The sequence below is a fragment of the Neovison vison genome, chromosome 12 (genome assembly GCF_020171115.1).
Source record: "Neovison vison isolate M4711 chromosome 12, ASM_NN_V1, whole genome shotgun sequence".
Lineage (NCBI taxonomy): Eukaryota > Metazoa > Chordata > Mammalia > Carnivora > Mustelidae > Neogale > Neogale vison.
The window spans coordinates 102,599,680-102,619,476 of NC_058102.1; the positions used below are offsets into that span (position 1 = coordinate 102,599,680).

The window sequence follows — 19,797 nt, forward strand, 5'->3', positions numbered from 1 at the left end:
ATATTAAAATAGGAAAGGAGAAATTAAAAAAATAAAATTAAAAATTAAAAAAATTTAACCTTGAAAGAATAAAGAATCATGGAAACAAAAGCCATGAATTCTGTGTGCTGTATTCCTATAGCTCTGAAGTTTTGCAGTTCTCATTGACAGTGAACTTTGTCTTGCCTAGATATTCTTGCTGATCTCCTGGGGAAGGGGCCTGTAGCAGTGATTCTCAAATGTCTTTGTTGGAGGTGGAATTGCACTGCCCTTCCCAGGGGCCAGACTAAGCAATCTGCTCAGGTTCACTCTTGGGAGCTTTTGTTCCCTGAACACTTTCCGTACAGCTTTGGAGAACAGGAATGAAAAATGGTGGCCTCCCAATCTCCACTTGGAGGAGCCGAGAGCTTGGGCCCCACTTCTCAGTGCTCCCTCAGAGAAAAGTAGTCAGTCCCTTCCGTCTCCCTGGTCTCTGGCTGTGCTCTGTGCTCACCCATCCTGTGACCGAGCATTGCTGTCTCTGGCACACGGCCCTGTTTGGAGTCTCCAAACCCAGCAGATTCCTGCCATACCCTCCTGCACCACTCCTCCTGGAAGAAGAAGGTTCTGCCACTTGTGGGGACCCTGCTCAAAGAGAAGTGGCCCAGCTGGGCCTCAGTTTAAGGTAATCGCAAGCTGAGAGCCCACTGATCTCTGTAGCCAGTTTCCCTGCTGTGATACCTGGGAGCTCTGCCGCACTCAGATACCCTGGTCTTTATGTGACCCCGTGGGTTCCAAGATCACACTGTCCCCACAGGTCTCCATCCCCCTGCTTAGCCTCTGGAATGATGTCCCTTGGTGGAGCAGACTACTAAAAGTTCCAATTTTATGCTCTGCAGCTACTGGCTTGCTGTGAGCTGGCCCCTCCCCCTGTGGTCTATCTTCTCGTCTCTTTGGATTCACTTTTCTGCATGTCCTACCTTCCAGAAAGTGGTTGATTTTCTGTCCCTAGTATTGCTGCTCTTCTTCTCTTCAGTCTCCTGTTGAGTTTGTTGGTATTTAGGATGGTTTGGTAGCTATTTAGCTGAACTTCTGTGATCTGATGATGTTTTGTCTCTTACTCTTCCACCATCATGCTCCTTCCCTCATCAATGTGGTTTTGATTTGAATTTCCCTGATGCCTAATGATGATGAACAGTTTTTCATGTGTCTGTTAGCCATTTGTATGTCTTCTTTAGAAAAATGTCTGCTCATGTCTTCTGCCCATTTTTTGACTTGATTATCTGTTTTTTCAGTGTTGACTTTGAGGAGTTCTTAATAGATCTTGGATATCAGCTCTTTGTCTGTAGTGTCATTTGCAAATAGCTTCTCCCATTCTATGGGATGATCATATGATTTTTATCCTTCATTTTATTGATGAGGTGTATCATGTTGATTGGCAAATATTGAACCTTTCTTGCATCCTCAGAATAAATCCCATTTGATTGTGGTGAATGATCATTTCAGTCATGAGAAAGAAAAACAAAGTTGAGGTATCACAATTCCAGATCTCAGTATATATAGTACAAAGCTGTAGTAATCAAAACAGTATGGTATAGGCACAAAAATAGACACATAGATGAATGGAACAGAATAGAGAGCCCAGAAATAAACTCATGATTGTATGGTCAGTTAATTTATGGCAAAGGAGCAAGAATATGCAGTGAGGGAAAAGAGAGTCTTCAGTAAATGGTGCTGGGAAAACTGGACAGCTTCATGTAAAAACATGAAACTAGACCACTTTCTAACACCGTACAAAAAATAGACTCAAAATAGAGTAAAGACCTAAGTGTGAGACCTAAAACCATAAAAATTCTAGAAGAGAGCACAGGCAGTAATTTCTCTGACACTGACCATAGTAACATTACTCTAGACATGTCTCTTAAGATAAGGGAAACAAAAGCAAAAATGAACTATTGGCATTACATCAACATAAAAAGCTTTTGCAAAATGAAGGAATCCATTGCTAGATCTAAAGAGCAACCTACTGAATGGGAGAAGATATTTGCAAATGATATATCTGATAAGGGGTTAATATCCAAAATATATAAGGACCAAAGACAATGCCAAAAACAATAAATAGCGAACAAAAAATGGGCAGAGTAACCAAATAGATCTTTTTCCAAAGAAGACATACAAATGGCCAAAAGACACTTAAAAATATGTTCTACATCTCTAATCATCAGGGAAATGCAAATCAAAACCACAATGAGATATCACCTCACACCTATCAGAATGTCTAAAATCAAAAAGACAAGAAATAAAAAGTGCTGGCAAGGATGTGGAGAAAAAGGAATCTTTGTGCACTGTTGGTGGGAATGCAAACTGGTACAGCCACTGTGGGTTAACAACAGTATGGAGTTTCCTCAAGAAATTAAAAGCCAGAAATACCAAAGGATCCAATAATTTCACTACTGGATATTTACCCAAAGAAAATGGAAACACTCATTCGAAAGGGCATATGTACCCCTATGTTTTTGCAGGATTATTTATAGTAGCCAAACTATGGAAGCAATGTAAGAGTCCATTGATAGATGAATAGATAGGAAGATGTGGTATATATATGTATATGTGTGTATATGTGGGATGTGTCATGGAATATTATATAACCATTAGAAAGGATGAGATTTTTGCCATTTGCAACAACATGGATGGACCTAAAGGATATTATGCTAATCAAAATAAATCAGACTGAGAAAGATAAGTACTGTATGATTTCTCTTATATGTGGAATCTAAAAAAAAAAGAATAAACAAACAACAGAATCAGACCTGTTAACACAGAAAACAAACTGATGGTTGCTAGTGGGAGTGTGCACAAAATGAGTGAAGGCAAGTGGGAGGTATAGGTTTCATACCTCCTGCTTCCAGTTATGAGATGAGTATGTCACAGGAATAAAAGACACAGCATAAGGTATAGTCAATGGTATTGTAATAGCGTGGTGTGGTGACAGCTACACTGTGGTGAGCACAGCATAATGTTGAAACTTGTTGAGTCACTGTTTTATACCTGAAACTAACGTAGCTTAGTGTATCAACTACTCTCAAGTAAAAAAAAAAAATAAAAATTTAAAGATGAAACCATTTAAAATCAAGATATAATATACCTATAGACAGATACTTGCTGAATTTTTGCAAACTGAACACACCCATACAACTAGTACCCAGATCAAGAAAGAATATGATTAACACTACTATCTGGACTTCTAGCACAGCTATTTTGTTTTTGACTTTACATAAATATAAATAGAATAATTAAATATATATCGTTTTTACTGTGTGACTTCTTTTGCTCAACGTTGTGTTGATGAGATTTATCCATATTGTTGCATGTTGCTGTATAACATTCCATTGGGCAAATATAACACAACATATTTATCCATTTTATTGCTTATAGACATTTATGGTGTTTTATAGGCATTTATGGGTTTCCAGTGTGGGGCTATCATAGATAGTGCTGCTGTTCTGTGTCTCTCAGTGTGTATGTATGCATTTCTGTTGGGCACATACTTAGGAAGAGAGTTGTTGCATCATTGGGGATGCCCAGGTTCAGCTGTAGTAGATATTACCTATCAGTTTTCCCAGAGTAGATCTACCAATATACATGCCACCTGCACCGTGGGAGCATTTCTGGTTTCTCCACATTTGGCCAAGACTTGGCATTTCCCCTCTTTTTCGTTTTTACCATTCTCTTGACTATACAGACTTACTGTGTTGTGATTTCATTTGCTTTTCCCTGATGATCTGATGATGAGGAAAGTTGAGTACATTTTCATATGTTTATTGGTCAATTGGGTATCTTTTTGAGGGGAGAGGAGCAGAGGGAAAGGGAGAGAGAATCTTAAGCACATGGAGCCCATCACAGAGCCTGATTTAATACCCTGAGATCATGATGTGGGTCGAAATCAAGAGCTGGTTGCTTAAATGACTGAGCCACACAGGCATCCCAATTGGTTATCTTTTTAATGAAGAGTTCCTCAAAGTCTTTTGCTTATTTTTCTGTTGGATTCCTAATTCATATTCATCTGTAGAAGTTCTTTATGTATTCCAACCATGTATACAAATATTTTTTTAACTATTTCTTGACCTGTCTTTTTACTCACCTAACAATACCATTTGATGCGCAGAAGTTTTCCATTTTAATGTAGTAGACCACGTGGGTTTTTAGAATAAGTGTCATCAGCAGTGGTTAACATTTATTACTTGCTTTTTGTGTCCTAGACCTTGCTCATTTCATTTTCACATTAACATATTTTTAAATGGAAACAAAATGAAGCTTAGAGAGGTAGAAGGACTTTCCCAAGGTGGGAAACAGCAGAAGGACCATTCATGCCTGCTCTCCCCACTTCAGAGCCCCTGTTCTGGGACCTCTGCTATACCAGAGAGGACACCAGCTGATATCCCATAGACATTGTCTAGCCCTTGAATTTTTTGTTTGGCCTGTACATTTTTTTTTCCAGTTGAATTAGTTGCCAACATTGAAAAATTAGGAGAAATACAGATTTCCAGCTTTTCTTGGAAAATAGTAGGATCTGGCAATACTGGTCCCGTTTTCTCACATGTCTCCCAGGACTGCTGGAGCTGAGTAGTTACTGGTCCCTGTAGATAGAAATAAGCCCTCTCCTGTTCCACTGGAGATACTATGACTGGTCATGCTTGGCCTGCTTCGGTCATTTATGTTTCCTGCCTGGTTTCTGAAGGCATCCGAATTTTTGACAACTAAACTGTTGCCCTTAATTGCATAACTGACACCTTTTCCTTCTTTGTTTCATCTGTTCTTACCCTAATAGATTTTGACCTCGCTTGCTTCCTTTGCAAGGTGTCTGGGCTCTGTGTTGAGGCTTCCTGTCTACCTTTTTGGCCATTGATGATTTTATGGTAAAAAGAGGAGTAAATTGCTTATGTGGAACAGTTAAAAGAACGCCTCAAAATATCCTCTCCCTTCCTTTAAGGGGTGAAGGCATTGTTTCCATAAAGCTTGAAATGTAATTCCTTTCCTGGAAGAAGTGATGAAGTACCCCAGTGAGGTTTAAGTTACCAGATCAGTTCCTTAAGCATAAACCTGGGAAGCAACAGGAGAAAAGATTTGTAGATTTTATGGGTTAAGAGACTGGTCAGGGAAATCTTCTGTCTTTGAATGGCTGAGTGCCTCAGATGGGATGCTTTGGTGGTCTGGTTTCAGAGCTGGAAAAAACGAGAACATGGCAGGGGATGGAGGATGAATAGGTAGCTATGATCTGTCTTTCTCTAACTCAGCAAATTTTCCCTGGGAATGTCCCCTGCCCAGCCATTTCCTTCCCTTCCCTAAGTCCCTCCTAGAAGTCAGTATACTGTGGAGGAATCTTGAGAGTTGGAATCTCAGTTAATCTCACTGAGTTGAATCTTGTCTCTGCTTTCTTCCCAGCCACGTGACCTTGGGGTACTATTTTTATCCATCAGTTTCTTCATCTCTAACTGGAAGATAATAGCATACTACCTCATAGAGTTGTGGGGACTAAAAAAATGAGACAATATTTAGAATCTTCTTAGAACAGAGCCTGGCAAAGAATCAGCCCTCAATAAATTTCAGTCCCTATGACTGCTGTTGTTATCCTGGCAAGAGCACATGGAGGGGTCAGATGCCAAAGGACCAAATGCTTGTCTTGCCATCCACTATCCATGTGACCTTGGACAAGTCTGTTTATCCAAAGAGCTTCTGTTTCCTCAACTGGAAAAGATGTTGTGAGAATTGAAAGTGGAGTTAAATAAGACGATCAAGACAAGAGCACTAGGACAGTTTGTGTTTGTTATGTCTTATGTCTCTCCTATCTTCCCATTCCCCATTCTTCTTCCAAAGGTAGGCAATGTAGCCTGGAGGGGAAGGCAAGATGAGCACCCATGAGGGGGCAGCTAATAGTATCCCATGATCATGGAAATAGGAACTGTAGTGATGTCCCTTTTTTCAGTCCCCATGTTGGTAATTGGTGTTTTGTCTTTCATCTTCTTGATTAGTCCGACTAACATTTGTCAATTTTATGGATCCTGTCAAACAACCAGCTTTTGGTTTCATGGACCCTTTATTTATGTTTTTTCTGTTTTCATTCTCACTGATTTCTGTTCCCCACTTTATTATTTCTTTACTTCTGTTTGCTTTGGATTGAATTTGTTCTTCTTTTTCTAGTAGAAGTGAAAGCTTAGATGATTGATTCAGAGCTTTCTTATGTTAGTACAAGTATTCAATGCTATAAATTTCTAAGTATTGCTTTAATGGCATCCTACAACTTTTGGTAATATTGTGTTTTCCTTTTCACTCAATTGAAACTACTTTCTAATTTCCCTTTTTATTTCTTCATTGACCTTTCTTTGGGTTATTTGGATGGGTGTTGTTTAATTTCCAAGTATTTATAGATATTTTCAGATATCTTTCTGCTGTTGATTTTTAGTTTAACTTAATTGTGCTCAGAGAATAAAATTTCATTACTTTAGTCCCTTTATATTTGTTTGATTAGCTTTATAGCTCAGAATATGGACCATCTTGGTGAATGTGTATTGGAAAGAATGTATTTTCTGCTGTTTAGTAGATGATTCTATACATGTCAATTAGGTCAAGTTGGTTTGTAGTGACTTCTGTGTCCCTACAGATTTTTTATGTCTCCTTGTTCTCTCCATTACTTGAAAGGGAAGTGTTGATATCTCCAGTTTATACTTGAGAATTTGTCTATTCATCCTTTTAGTTCTTTCAGTTTTTATTGTATGTATTTTGATATATGCAGCTGATCTGTACATTTTACTATATACATTTAGGATTATCAGGCCTTCTTAATGAGTTTACCCTATTATCATTAATTGGTCTGCTTCTTGATCCCAGGTAATGTTCTTTGTTCAGAAGTCTTTGTGTGTCCCAGCTTCCTTTTGATTCCTAATTGCATGATATATTTTTTTTACTTTTCTTCCATATATGCCTTTATAATAAAAGTGGGTTTCTTGTATGCTTACATTTGTTATTATTAATGTATTTGTATATATTTTTAAATTTAATTTTATTTTTTTCAGTGTCCCAAGATACATTGTTTATGCACCACACCCAGTGCTCCATGCAATATGTGCCCTCCTTAATACCCACCACCAAGCTCACCCAACCCTCCACTCCCCTCCCCTCCAAAACCCTCAGTTTGTTTCTCAGAGTCTACAGTCTCTCATGGTTCATCTCCCTCTCCGATTTCCCCAACTCACTTCTCCTCTCCATCTCCCAGTGTATTCCTTATGTTCCACAAGTTAGTGAAGCCATATAAAATTGACTCTCTCTGCTTGACTTATTTCACTTAGCATAATCTCCTCCAGTCCCATCCATGTTGATACAAAAGTTAGATATTCATCCTTTCTGATGGAGACATAATACTCCATTGTATAATGTATTTATATTTTAAAACTACCACCTTACTATTTGTTTTCTATTTGTTTTGTCTGTAGTTTCTTTCCGTTTTTCCTCTTTTCATGACTTCTTTGCAAATGAGTATATTTTATGGTTCCATTTCATCTCCAATTTTGGTCTGTTAATTATTAACTATTTTTAAAATTCAGTGGTTGCTCTAGGATTTACAGAATCCTTTAACTTACCACATTCTACTTTAAAATAATATTATACCATTTTACACCCTGGGTAAGGGCATTATTACACTATTTCTATAGAGGGACCTATATATACATATATATACATATATACACTATTTCTCAGTTTCCTCTCTCCTTTCATAGGTGCTGTTGTCCTATTCCTATATACGTTATAAACTTCATAAGTCATCATCACAATTTTTGATTTTTACCAATGTCTCTCTGCCTTTTTTCTATTACTGCTTTCTTCCATGAAATTTTAATACCACATATATCTGTATATCTCTTTATGTTCTGTGGTCCTTTGGAGACCTAAAACCACTGTAATACCTAAGATAGTTTTTGGCTTCCAAAGAACTAGTTTTATCCCCATGGGAGCACTGTTTCATATAGTATTCTGGGTTGACCATTTTTCCCACCCCCGCCCCTTTCCATGCTTTAAGGTTGTCACCCTATTATCTTCTGGCTTGCATAGTTTCTGCCAAGAAATTGGCTGTAAGTCTTACCTTTGTCCCTTTGCATATAATATCCTCCCTTTCCCATCTTTCCCTCCCCAGCAAAGCCTTACCCCCACCCCAGCTTAATTAAAGATTTACTATCTTTGTTTTTCAGATTTGATTATGATATGTCTCGGTGTATAAGTTTCTGTTTTTGTTTTTATATTTACTCTGGTTAGGGTTCTCTGGGTTCTTAGATCTATGTTTTGTTGTTTTTTGATTAATTTTGGGAAATTTTTTAGCCATAATCCTTTCAGATATTTCTTCTGTCTTCTTTCTCTTAATCTTCCTGGGACTTCAGTTATATATATATGGTAGACCCTAGAATATTATCCTCTGTCCTGCCCCTCCCCCAGAGCAGACTGCTGATCCTTATCACTCAGTGATTTGAATGAGAGATGGTCTTGGGAGATGGGTGTGCTTCCATGCCCCTCTGCAAATAAAGAGGCCCTTTCCAGTTTCCTATGTTGCCATTACCTTCCTTGTGAGTACAAGATGGTGATCATTGGCTGGGATCTTATGAATGACTGCAAACCCCTCTTGTGTCTGGAGCTCCCAGTTATTCTAAGCTATCATGCTAACCTATACTCAGCCTTTCAGAATTTACAAGATTATATCTTTTTCTTTGTACTGCCTTTTCCTTCTGTGGTCTGCCAAATCTGAAAGTGTTTGCATGTCCCATTTTCCTTGGAGGTGCTTGTCACTTTTTAAAAAAATATTCACTTGACATGATTACCTTGTAGTCTCCACTCTATGATGGGTTCAAGGAAAGTTTAATGTCACAGATTATCTCGACTTCTCTTGTTGTTAGGGTGGAAGCCACATTATCTTGCCATTGTGTGAATCCTAGGTGAGAGCACCCCCTTTGGTAGTGGACAAATAGATTCAATTCACTGTTCTTATTCTTTTGTCCTCACATCAAAGAGTGGGCTGCACTCCCATTTCCCTCCCGTGTTTTATGTCATAGCCTCTTGGGAAAGAAAATGCACGGTTTCTCTGTGGTTTGTATTTTTCTACTCAGGTGCCTGTCACCAATAGTTATTTAAAAGAAAAATTCCTTTTTAGAGACAGTGCGACAACTTACTAACTTCCTGACCTGGGGATCAAAAAATATAATGGCTTGTTAATTTTCTCTTTAAAAGAATTTTTTATTATAAAATTAATTCATTAACAAAGTAGAGAGTTTAAAAAATGCAAAAAGGTAAAAAATAAAGAAATAAAATCCATCCATAATCCCATCAGCTAAGGAAACCATTGCTAATATTTTACCAAAATTCTTCTGGTCATTTTTCTGAGTTTAATGGTTTGTATACATAAGTATGCGTGCCCGCTTGTTTGTGTGTTTTAGTCACATAGCAAAGTTTTGAAAAGGTATTTTTCTTTGGGTTACGGTACTCATGAGGTGATGTTGTGTTACTCATGTTTGTCTGGTAAAGATGCCAAAATGTATGGCCTATTTTCTGTTTGCTGTTAGGGCTGGCTTCCTTCTTGGGACTATTTCACGTGAATAGCCAGGATTCCCTGGGGTGTGTGTGTGTGTGTGTGTGTGTGTATGATTCCCAGGGAATGTAATTCATAGTGGAAGATACCAGTTCTTTGTGCTGAGGTCCCTCTTGCGCCATCTAACTTCCATCTCTTTTTATTTATGCTGACCCGTTGTCAGGTTTAGAATAAACACAAATGGAGGAGGTGTATGGTGTTCTTAATATGTGTTGCAATTTTCTTTCTTTTTCAGAAAGTATTTTGGAGAAAAAATTGGACTGTATTTTGCCTGGCTGGGGTTATATACATCATTTCTCATTCCATCTTCTGTAATTGGAGTGATCGTGTTTCTTTATGGATGTGCAACAATCGAAGAAGATATTCCCAGGTGAGATGTTTTTAAAGAAAAAGCCTCAGTTCCCACAGGGCAGTACTTTGGAGTTTCATCCCAGTTGCAAGTACAGTTCACATCCTTCCTTCCAAAGTCCTCACCCTCTATTCTCTCCTCCCCTTACCACACACGTAACCTCCCTCCAGAGACAGATCTGGGAACTACAGAGTCTGGGAATGGCTTCAGAGCTTGCTGGGGATGGCTCCCTTCCTTTCCTAGTTAAGCTCTTCTCCAGGGCTAGAGGCTGATGTGGGCAAGTAGATTCTACCTGATGAAAAAACCTAAGCCTGAGAAATGCATTTTCCTTTCAACTTCATGACTTTTTTCTCTGGTTTCTCCTAAGACCTGAGGTGGGAAACTGTGAGTGGCATTGGATAGAGATCACACGTTGATATGGTCAAACACTGTTGGGATAAAATGCTGTGAGGCTGTCTATAGAAGCAGGCAGGTCTGGAACTGAGGGGTGCTCAACCTCTGGTTCAGGAAGTCAGAAACTGCAGGTGACAGGCCCTATGGTGGGGCTCTTGGAGAGCCAAGAGATGGAACAAAGGCTTGTCCTTATGGTGAAAAGAGAGCCTACAAAGAATATAAGCACTTAAAAATAGCATACTTGGGCTGCCGGGTGGCTTAGTTGGTTAAGCGTCTGACTTGATTTTGGCTCAGGTCATGATCTCAGGGTCACGAAATCAAGCCTTGTGTCCAGCTCCATGCTGGGTGTGCAGCCTACTTCAGATTCTCTCCCTCTCCCTCAGTGTCCCCCCAACACCACTCATGCTCTCTCCTCTCTCTCTCACAAAAAAATAGCATCCTTTAGGATGGTGAGCATTACATATTAGCTATAAGACTAGATAGTTCACTCCCCAGGTCTTCCTTCCCTTGGCTGTAAATAGTGATAATAACATGTACCTTGTGATGTTGTTGTAAGGATTCAGAAGATGATGTTTGGCACGTAGTAAAATGTTAATAAATAATTGTTGAAGGAATCAACATATGTAGAAATAAAGTGCAAGTGACACTTAACTTACATTTGGTATTTAAATCTCTTGCCATCTTCAGCACTGTCCTCAAAAACCAAAGCGTGATCAATGTATTTTAATACTTTTTCAGTTGCAAGTGATAGAAATGCAACATCAACTAGCAGAAGCAAAAAAAAAAAAAAAAAGGAATTTATTAGAAGGATTCTGGGGTGGTCAGGGAACATAGTGGCAAGTGTATGGCTAGCCTAGGGGCCAATGGAAGTAGGGACTCCTGTTTATCTCCCATCACTGGTTTTTTCTTGTGTTTGTTTCACTGCAGATTTTCTCCATTGGATGTAAACATTCCTACTAATAGCTCATGGAACTTGTATCTTAGAGCTTTCTCTTTAATTGGTTCCAAAAACCTCATTGGCTCATTTTGGATTAGGGTGGAGGCCCTGGGCCCATAGTCAGGGCTGTGGGGCTAGATCACTCTTTACCAAAAGGATGTTCCCTCAGTAGCCCAGTGGATGAGGACACTGGGCCGACCGGGTGTCCACTAGAGTTGGAAGAAGTAATGGCTGTCCTGAAGAAAGGACCAGGAGCTGGGCTTCTTTGAGGAAAGGGTTTCACCAATGATCAATACTTAGACCTACTTAAATACTTAAAGGTAGATACTTAAAGCTAGATAACTTAGTGTAAGAGACAAGGGTTTGGATATTTCTATGTGTAAAACCCTGGCACCAACTGCCCTGTGTTTTGACTGGGAATTCTGGGACCACAACACAACAAATATGATGGAGGTTTTGCCTTTTTCAGGCCATCTAGCATGAGGGAAAAACTAATACTTATCAAATGCCTTCCTTGTGCCAGGCATGGGCTGGGTGTTTCTCAGATACCAGTTTCTTTGACCCTGTAGATAGAGATTATGGTTGTAACCTGTTAGATTGGTATTATTTTCCCCTAACAGAGGTGGAGAAATTATGCTACAGTCATGTAATGTGTCCAACTTCAGCAACTAGTAGTTGTCAGGGTTACAACTTGACCTCAACTGCCCCCTTTCCCCCTGAGATGTGACATCTCCCAGAAGGTTCATATCCTCCTTGGCAGCCAAGCAGTTTCAACGGGCCTAGCCTGGTACCTTCTCAGAAAACATGACTCCCATGTTTCTGTTGCCCAGTTTGATCCCTATAGAGCTGGGCTCAGGTTGATCCACATGGGAAAACTCCACTGTGCGTAGAGAGCTATTGCCAGAGTAGAGGGTGGGCCATCGGCATGCTCGTTTACATTGGGATTTAGAATTTGTGCCTTGGTTCCCCATATGGGAATACATATGAAAGGGACTGTGTGGCTGGAAATGACCATGGTCTGCATGTACTGAGAAATACATATCTTCACACATGCAGTCATGTACATGCAGGTATACGTGGACGTGAAACGTGACCATTATCACTGCAGATGTCTCTTCTCACCTGTCAGAGTGCGTAATGTTTCACACACTATGTCTAGCGACCCCTTAGGGGGTTAGAGAACCAGCTGAATGCTTGTCTTTTTTTTTTTTTTAAGATTTTATTTATTCATTTGAGAGAGAGAGAATGAGAGAAAGGCAGAGAGAGAGCATGAGAGGGGAGAAGTCAGAAGGAGAAGCAGACTCCCCACCCAGCAGGGAGCCCGATGTGGGACTTGATCCCAGGACTCCAGGATTATGACCTGAGCCGGAGGTAGTAGCTTAACCAACCACTTAGGCATCCTTGAATGGTTGTCTTTTAAATGAGCTAAAATAGGATAGAGTAGAATGAAATACAATATTAGTATTCATCACAAGAAGGAAGTAATAGGTATTGTTTCATGAGATTTTATTTAGCTATATAAATACGTTTATGGTGGGGAGAGAGAGAGAATGTTTGTATTCGCATGCTGGAATTTGGTGGAAAAGATTATTTTTAAATTACAGCTCATGGTCAAAAAAGTTTGAAGTTGACTGTTTTAAAGCTGAAATTTTGGTTGTTGGCTCTTCAAACTCAGGGTGGGGTGTGATTTTTTTTTTCTAATATTTACATCTTCCTTGTTTAAGTATATTATGAGGAATTTTTAAAAGAACTTCCCTTTAATCATAATTATATAGCCATAAAAAATCCAGGCTCAGTGGGCTTGACGAAAACTCATAAAATACCACTCCCTATCAACAAAAGAATAGTCTTTAGATCCCAATACTGAATCTAAACAAATTTATACTCTTCTGGGATCTGTGTATGTCAGCCACACCTAAGCATGATTAAAAACTTGTACCATTCCTGGGATTACTTTAGAGGTTTCTAATTTTGACATTAAGCCTGGAATTTATTATCTATGTATCATTTTTTAAAATGTTCTGTTTTATAAGCATTATAGATTAATAGGAAGATAGTACAAAGGGGCCCACTGTACCCTTCATCCAATTTTCCCTAGTGGTTATGTCTCATATAACTTTAGGACAATATCAAAAGCAGAAAATTTACATTATGTGGAACTTTAAATGGTACCTTTTATCACTGGCAACTTTGAATATGAATACAAATATCATTTATGAGTAATAATTCCATATGTGCATGATACATCTATAGAACTTTTCTCTACTTACCAAAGGATTGGTTCCATTTATTAGGCATTGGCTTACATGGGTAGGAAAGGCTAGAGGATTTAAAAAAAAAAGAAAAAAAACAACAACTAAAAAAAGAGCTGATTGATCTAAACCATGTTAAAAAAAAAAAAAAAAGGTTACCTTAGTCTGAAATCTTGATAGCAGATGCTGTGTCTAAATTTCTAGAATAATTCCCATGTTGCACCTCCTCCCTTTGTGCAAGCATGGCCCAGTATCACCTAACTTATGAGCAATGAATTACTGATTAAGGACACCACTCACTTTGGGGTCCCAGTTCAGCTCTTGTTGGCCATTTATCAACCTTCTTGTGCTTTCTAGAGAAAATGATAGACTGAAGAACTACAGCATTTGGTTTATAGCTACAGTTGCTTCTAACTAGAAATCCGCAGATGGTGCAGCTAGTGAGTAACCCAGATGCGATTTCAGTTCTAGTTGAGCTTCCCTCACCTTTCTGCTTCTCTTCGCAGCCTTCTCTAGAGAGGCAGCCTCTCTCCGAGAACGCAAAGTTGTTTTACGCTTGATCTTAGCCAAAAGGCCAAGAAGCAACCACAAGTCATTTTAATACCACCCCGAGGCAGAATTTCTCCAGAATTCTGTTCAGATTGCTTACATCAACCATCAGCAAACAGAACACCCTAACAGCTCTAAAGCATTCTGACTTCAAGTTTAAATGATTTGGGAAGTATTCATGTAACTGCAGCGCCATTTTGTACAAATGGTTGATAGTTGACCGTCCTCGCATTGTAAAGCCAATAACTGAAGCAGCTCTTATGTTTCCAAGTGCTCTGGATTTTGGTAGCTGGTTGCTAACACTTTTTCATTCCTGACTTTTTAGCATTGATTAGCTTTGATTAGGATTAAGTTGGTTAGAGATGATCCCTTCCTCAAGTCTATGTGTTAAAAAAAAAAAAAAAAGCCCCAAACAACAAAGTGCTATTCCTGACACACATATTTGAAGGGCAAGACTGAGAAGCTTACGTGTCCTCAGACATGGCTTAAAAGCACAGCTCCTTACTCTAATTTATACAGACCAACAGGTTTCTGTGTGAGTCTGTTTCCTAAGAGGGGACTCTCCTCTCAGAAAGTAGTGACTCCTCCTCAGTGATACGGCGGACGCTCGTCTGACCCCGAAGACTTAGAATAAATCTTGCTGTCTGGTTACCCATTAAGAATGTGCCCAAGTGAAACCAGCACGGCTGAACTTACTGTTAAGATGTTCCTATTAATATTGTTGTTGTGAATGAGTCACTGGTATTGACACTTGCCAATGGGGAGCTTAGCAGCAAGTTAGTGGAGGAATGAGGATTTACTCTTAGAGACGTAGAGTTTCCATTCTCTCATGCAGAAGGCCTTTCCTTGCTGTGGGCTTAATAGTTCATTAAAAACAAGCCTGAAAGCCGGGACTTGACAGACAGTGACAGCCCTCAGAAAAACCCTTCATCTTCTTAATGAAGGGGAGCTGGACCCAGGCACTGCTTGATTTATGGTTTTCATCTAAGCACTTGCTTTAGCACTTAGGGTACCAGCCGGCTGACCCTGACAATGGCCTCCCACTTGTCAGCCATGCTCTGTAGTGCCCTCTGCTGCCTCTTTCCAAAGGAAACACAGTGGCGGTTTTCAGTGTAGGACCCCTGCCTCCTCATGACTGTGTCTCCTCACAGTCCATGAGACTGTGTCTCACAGCTGCTCTGTGAGAACAGCCAATGCTTCATTTTCGTGAAATCTTGAGTTCTCCACCCTGTTCTCCCAAACAATGAGCCTAACCATCGACCCATTCCCCCGGGGAAATATTACACACCAGAGTGATGAGTTCATTCATTTTCCTACTAATATGTAGTGTGGAGGGACACTAGCGAAGCCAATTAGGGCTGGTGGTTCTTTGGTTCTTATCTGTAAGCATTCATATAAGCCTGAATTTATTGGATCTAGCTAATCACCTAAAGAGTGAATGGAATTTCAACTATATTCGTTTGTCCGCTAAATAGAAATATACTGAGAATAGGTTAGAATATAGCTAATGGTTTTTTTGACTCATGCTTCTCTCTACTAGTATCATAGAACCTAGGCTTTGGAAGAATTTACTTTATTCTTCCATTCCCCCTCATCCCATTTCATGGTTTAGATCATTCTTATTAGGCTGAGGTTATTAATCCCCCTTCTACAAAGGGTCATGCCCCGATGTACTTAGGATGGGGCTTCCAACCCAGCTCTGACTCCATTCTTCTCCACATGGCTTGTAAGTAAGAGCTTGTGTTGATCCAACCACACACTTGTATTTTCTTCTCCTTGTGACCAGATCTCACACATTTGTGAGGCAGGCAGTAGGCTTTAAGAAGACTGCCTGTAAGCACAGGCATGACAAGGAGGAAATCTAACTTTTGACAAGTGATGGATTCCTAGTTGTTGGTGCTCCCCACCAACCTCTTAGACTCAAAACATTTTGAAGGAACTTTATAAAGCACCATGTAATGTACAACTTCTCTGACGGATGCTCACTGATCTTCTGTTAGGACACTCCTAGTGACAGGGGGTCTATACCTCAGAAGTTGCCCAACCACCTCATTGATAAAAATACAGGAATAATGCTTTCATGGTAAAGGATCCAATTCCAATGTATTTAACACACCTCGCAGTGGGAGTTGATCAGCTCAGCCATGGACTTGGAAGTGGGAGATGTTCTTGGGGTGATTTACTTGGGGTGGGTCTGGCTTGATGTCCTCCTGACCCAGCAGCCTCTCTCTACTGCAGCAAAGAGATGTGTGACCAGCAGAATGCCTTCACCATGTGTCCCCTGTGTGACAAGTCCTGTGATTACTGGAACCTCAGCTCAGCCTGTGGTACGGCAAAGGCGAGCCACCTATTTGACAACCCTGCTACCGTCTTCTTCTCCATCTTCATGGCTCTGTGGGGTAAGTGGTTATCATGAACCTTGCTTATTTTGCTGATGCCTTTAAATGGGTACAGTGACCATACTCTGAAGTCCGTATCCTTTGATTTATGTCTTTTAGTCCTTATATCTCAAGAAGTATTTTAGGGGCAATAGCTTTCTCTCTTTTACTTCTGTTTGTGAATAGAACAAAGACCATCCTCCTTGGCTTTATATATTTTTTAAAAAATTAGAGGATGTTAATCTTGTATTAATCTCATGTATGCTTTATTCAGAATTTGAACCAGTGCAAATCCCTAGCACACCCATAAGGCATTCCAGCTATGTCTACTAAGATACGTAGTCATAGATAGTCACTATAACACTCAGAGGGGGTGAGGAGACTGTCATGGCCACAAAGTTCACTGATGGAGGAAGTGGTTCCAAACCTGATCTCCTGACTGCAGGTTCTGTGCAATTTCCAGGACACCATGAACACAGACAGTAAAGATTTTACTTAATGCCAGAGTAGTGTTTTCAGTATTTCCACCAAAGGGATTTGTGAAGGAAAGAACAGATAGTTCCTTCATTTTCCTTCTCCTCCCTTGACCCCCAGAGTATTAGGGTAATAAACTTTTTCTGGGCCATAGCCATCTGACCATAAACACACACACACACACACACACACACACCACCACCCCCCCCTTTCACAACCGTGGATAGAATAACCTGGAATAATAACCCCTGTGGTAACTGGACCTTTCCAAGAAAACATACCCATGAGGATCATACAAGGAACGAAGTCAACATGTTTCAGCCCATCTTGAGTACCCACCTGACTTTCACTTTTTACTCCTCATTGGATATGCAGGCCCTTTGTTTCCCCTTTGGATCACTGAACAGCAGGGCTGTGATCCCACTGCAAAGGATGCTTGATTATCACTGACTCCATGGGGCCTGGAGGACATGCCAGGATGGGACCATGAGTCACGCATTCCTGAAAGTGTGAAGAGAGAGGGAGGAGGGGGAGGTCCATTCTCAGTAGTGCTGAGAGTACTAATACAAGCTTTCTTTGTTCCCAGCAGGGACCTCTCCTTGGGTGGAGATAGAACAAGAGTGGAAAGATTGCCATATTACTAGGCCACCAGGGAACATTTCCAGGGGACACTCTATTCTGTGTTCTCTTGTGGAATCACCCCTGCCCAGGGACACATGGCCAGTAGTCAGCCCACAGAAGTAGGGGCAGGGAGTAGGAGGAAGTGGCGCTTGTCACCATGGGGCCCTGGAATTGTTCACAGGAGGGGTTCAGTAGAATGAGCTGGAGCTTGTTGCCTGGGAGTTTTAGGCAGCAGCTCTGTGTCTCCTCGTCAAGCAGGGCATCTCATGATTATCCCCAGATCCACTGGAACTGATTTGGAACCCAGAATACATGTTCAGTTTTTGATATATTGCAATCCTAATTCCCATTCATTTGTCTTAAGAGAGTCCCATGACTGAGTAGCTAAAGCTTAATGACGGTGGGCCCATAATCCCTTACGGACTTTCCTGGGATGTGTAATTCCTTTTTGTAGAGAAACTGGGTTTTCAGTTGTACTTGGCCACTCTCAAGCCCCAACAACTACCTCTTATCTTTCCTCAATAGCTGTAATTAGCAGATGCCTCCCGGCCCCTGGGATCTGTGATCATTTACTGCCCCCACCCCTGGCCTTCTTGCTCCCCCTCACGTGGCAGCACAGGAGAAGCATGGAGGGTGGGATGTGTCAGAGCTTCCTGGCATAGCGTGGGGTTCAATTGTGTTTTTTAACAGTCTTGCTGAGTTTTACGTGATTGTGTATTTGGTCACAGCAGCCAAGAGCTGCTGGGCACAATTGCCTGCAAATTACAATGAAAAATAACAGTACTGCCTCTCATTACCATGATTATTATGATCAGCAGTGCTGTGCTGGGTGGGCCTGGGCTGGGGCCTAGCCTGCCAGGAGGAAGCCTGGGGAGAAGTGGTTCTCTGCAGAAACAGTCTGTCAGTGGAGCAAGAGTGGGGGCCCACTGAGGTGCTGGCCAGCAGGGCCTGGGTCTGTGGGGTCTTCAGGCCGAGCTCCTCTGTGGTTTGGCTTCAGACTCCAGGGAACTCTGAAAACCTCATTGAAAAGGGAAGTAAAGGGCGAGGGTTCCTGAACCTGTTCTGAAGAGAAGTTAAGGGCATTAACTTAGGTAGCAGGCAGGCTCTAGTTGCATGTCTCAGTCCTGCTCCTTGCCAGCGGGGGGTCCATGGCAAGACAGTGTGGATGTAGCTCCATGTCACAAAAGTCAGCACTCTCAACCAATGTGCCAAGTGCCTGGGGCAAGCTTCTTAACCTTTGGGCATCACCCTGCTCATCTGTGAGATGGGTGAAGGAGTTCCTACCTCACAGTGTTTTGGGGACAAGTGTGCAGAGCACTTGGCATAGTGCCTGGCAGGGGTCATACACCAGGAGCTGTGAGCTGCTCTTTCTTGTTGTGGTAGGCCTCCCTCGTCCTCATGGCCCCTCCGCAGTGACTTCTTTGCCCCTCTCCTCTGTTCCCATGCTCTGACTTCTCTTCTTCATAGCGATCACAGTCAGGAAGCACTGCGGACCCTGCTGTATGCCGAGCCCTCCTCGGGCACTGAGAAGAGCCTAGGAAAAGGAGGGATGCCTTCCTCCCCACCTTGTCCCCAGAACATCCCCAGGCCTGTGCCAGTGTTGGTAGGTCAGGATGCACTTAACACTGAAAAGCCGCAAATCCCCGGGAGAAACCCTATGAATCTGTGCACTGTAATGTAGCGCCAAGTCAAACAAATGGAGCTTCTAGCAACTACACATTTAGCCGGTCTGTAGGTGTCTATTCCGCTTGGTTCTCTGCTGTGCCCAAGGCAAACAGGCAGCCAAGAGCTTAGGAAGTTTACAGCCCTGTTACTCCACCACAGACCTGAGTCGCAGGCAACAGTGCAGCGTGGCACCTGGTGAAGGGTGTCCAGGCTTTTCCTGTGGGTGGCGTTGAGGTGCGTGCAGGGGCGGCCTCAAGGAGTGTCCCTTCCCTTCCTTTCCAGGGCACCAGACCCTGAGGACAGTAGAAGTGGGGAGGAGAGGGTGCCCCCAGCTGAGTGGGTCAGGAAAGGATGAGGGTAGCCCATGGAGGGCAGCAGAGGGGCGCGGGGCAGTTTGTAGGACTTGAGTATGAGGAGGGCAGCGAGGAGGTGACGTTAGCAGCAACCCAGGTATGAGGTTGTATATTGACAGAGCAAGGGAATGGATTTAAACAGAGGGGTCGGGCCGCATCCACAAGGGCTGCCCGTCCAGAGAGAAGAACTTGGAAGGTAAGGAGCCGTTGAAAGTCTGGATGGGGGAGTGTTGGCATTCTCCC

At 41.5% G+C, this 19,797-nt stretch overlaps 1 protein-coding gene across 1 annotated transcript in view; it reads left to right on the forward strand.

Annotated features, from left to right (window-relative positions):
* The window catches only part of ANO2 (anoctamin 2), a 340,666-nt gene that overhangs the window by 163,018 nt on the left and 157,851 nt on the right, over nt 1-19,797 (forward strand). Inside the window, exons 12-13 of the mRNA XM_044226412.1 lie at nt 9,819-9,953; nt 16,302-16,462. Coding sequence (XP_044082347.1) covers nt 9,819-9,953; nt 16,302-16,462 — 296 coding nt within the window. The remainder of the gene's footprint in view (nt 1-9,818; nt 9,954-16,301; nt 16,463-19,797) is intronic.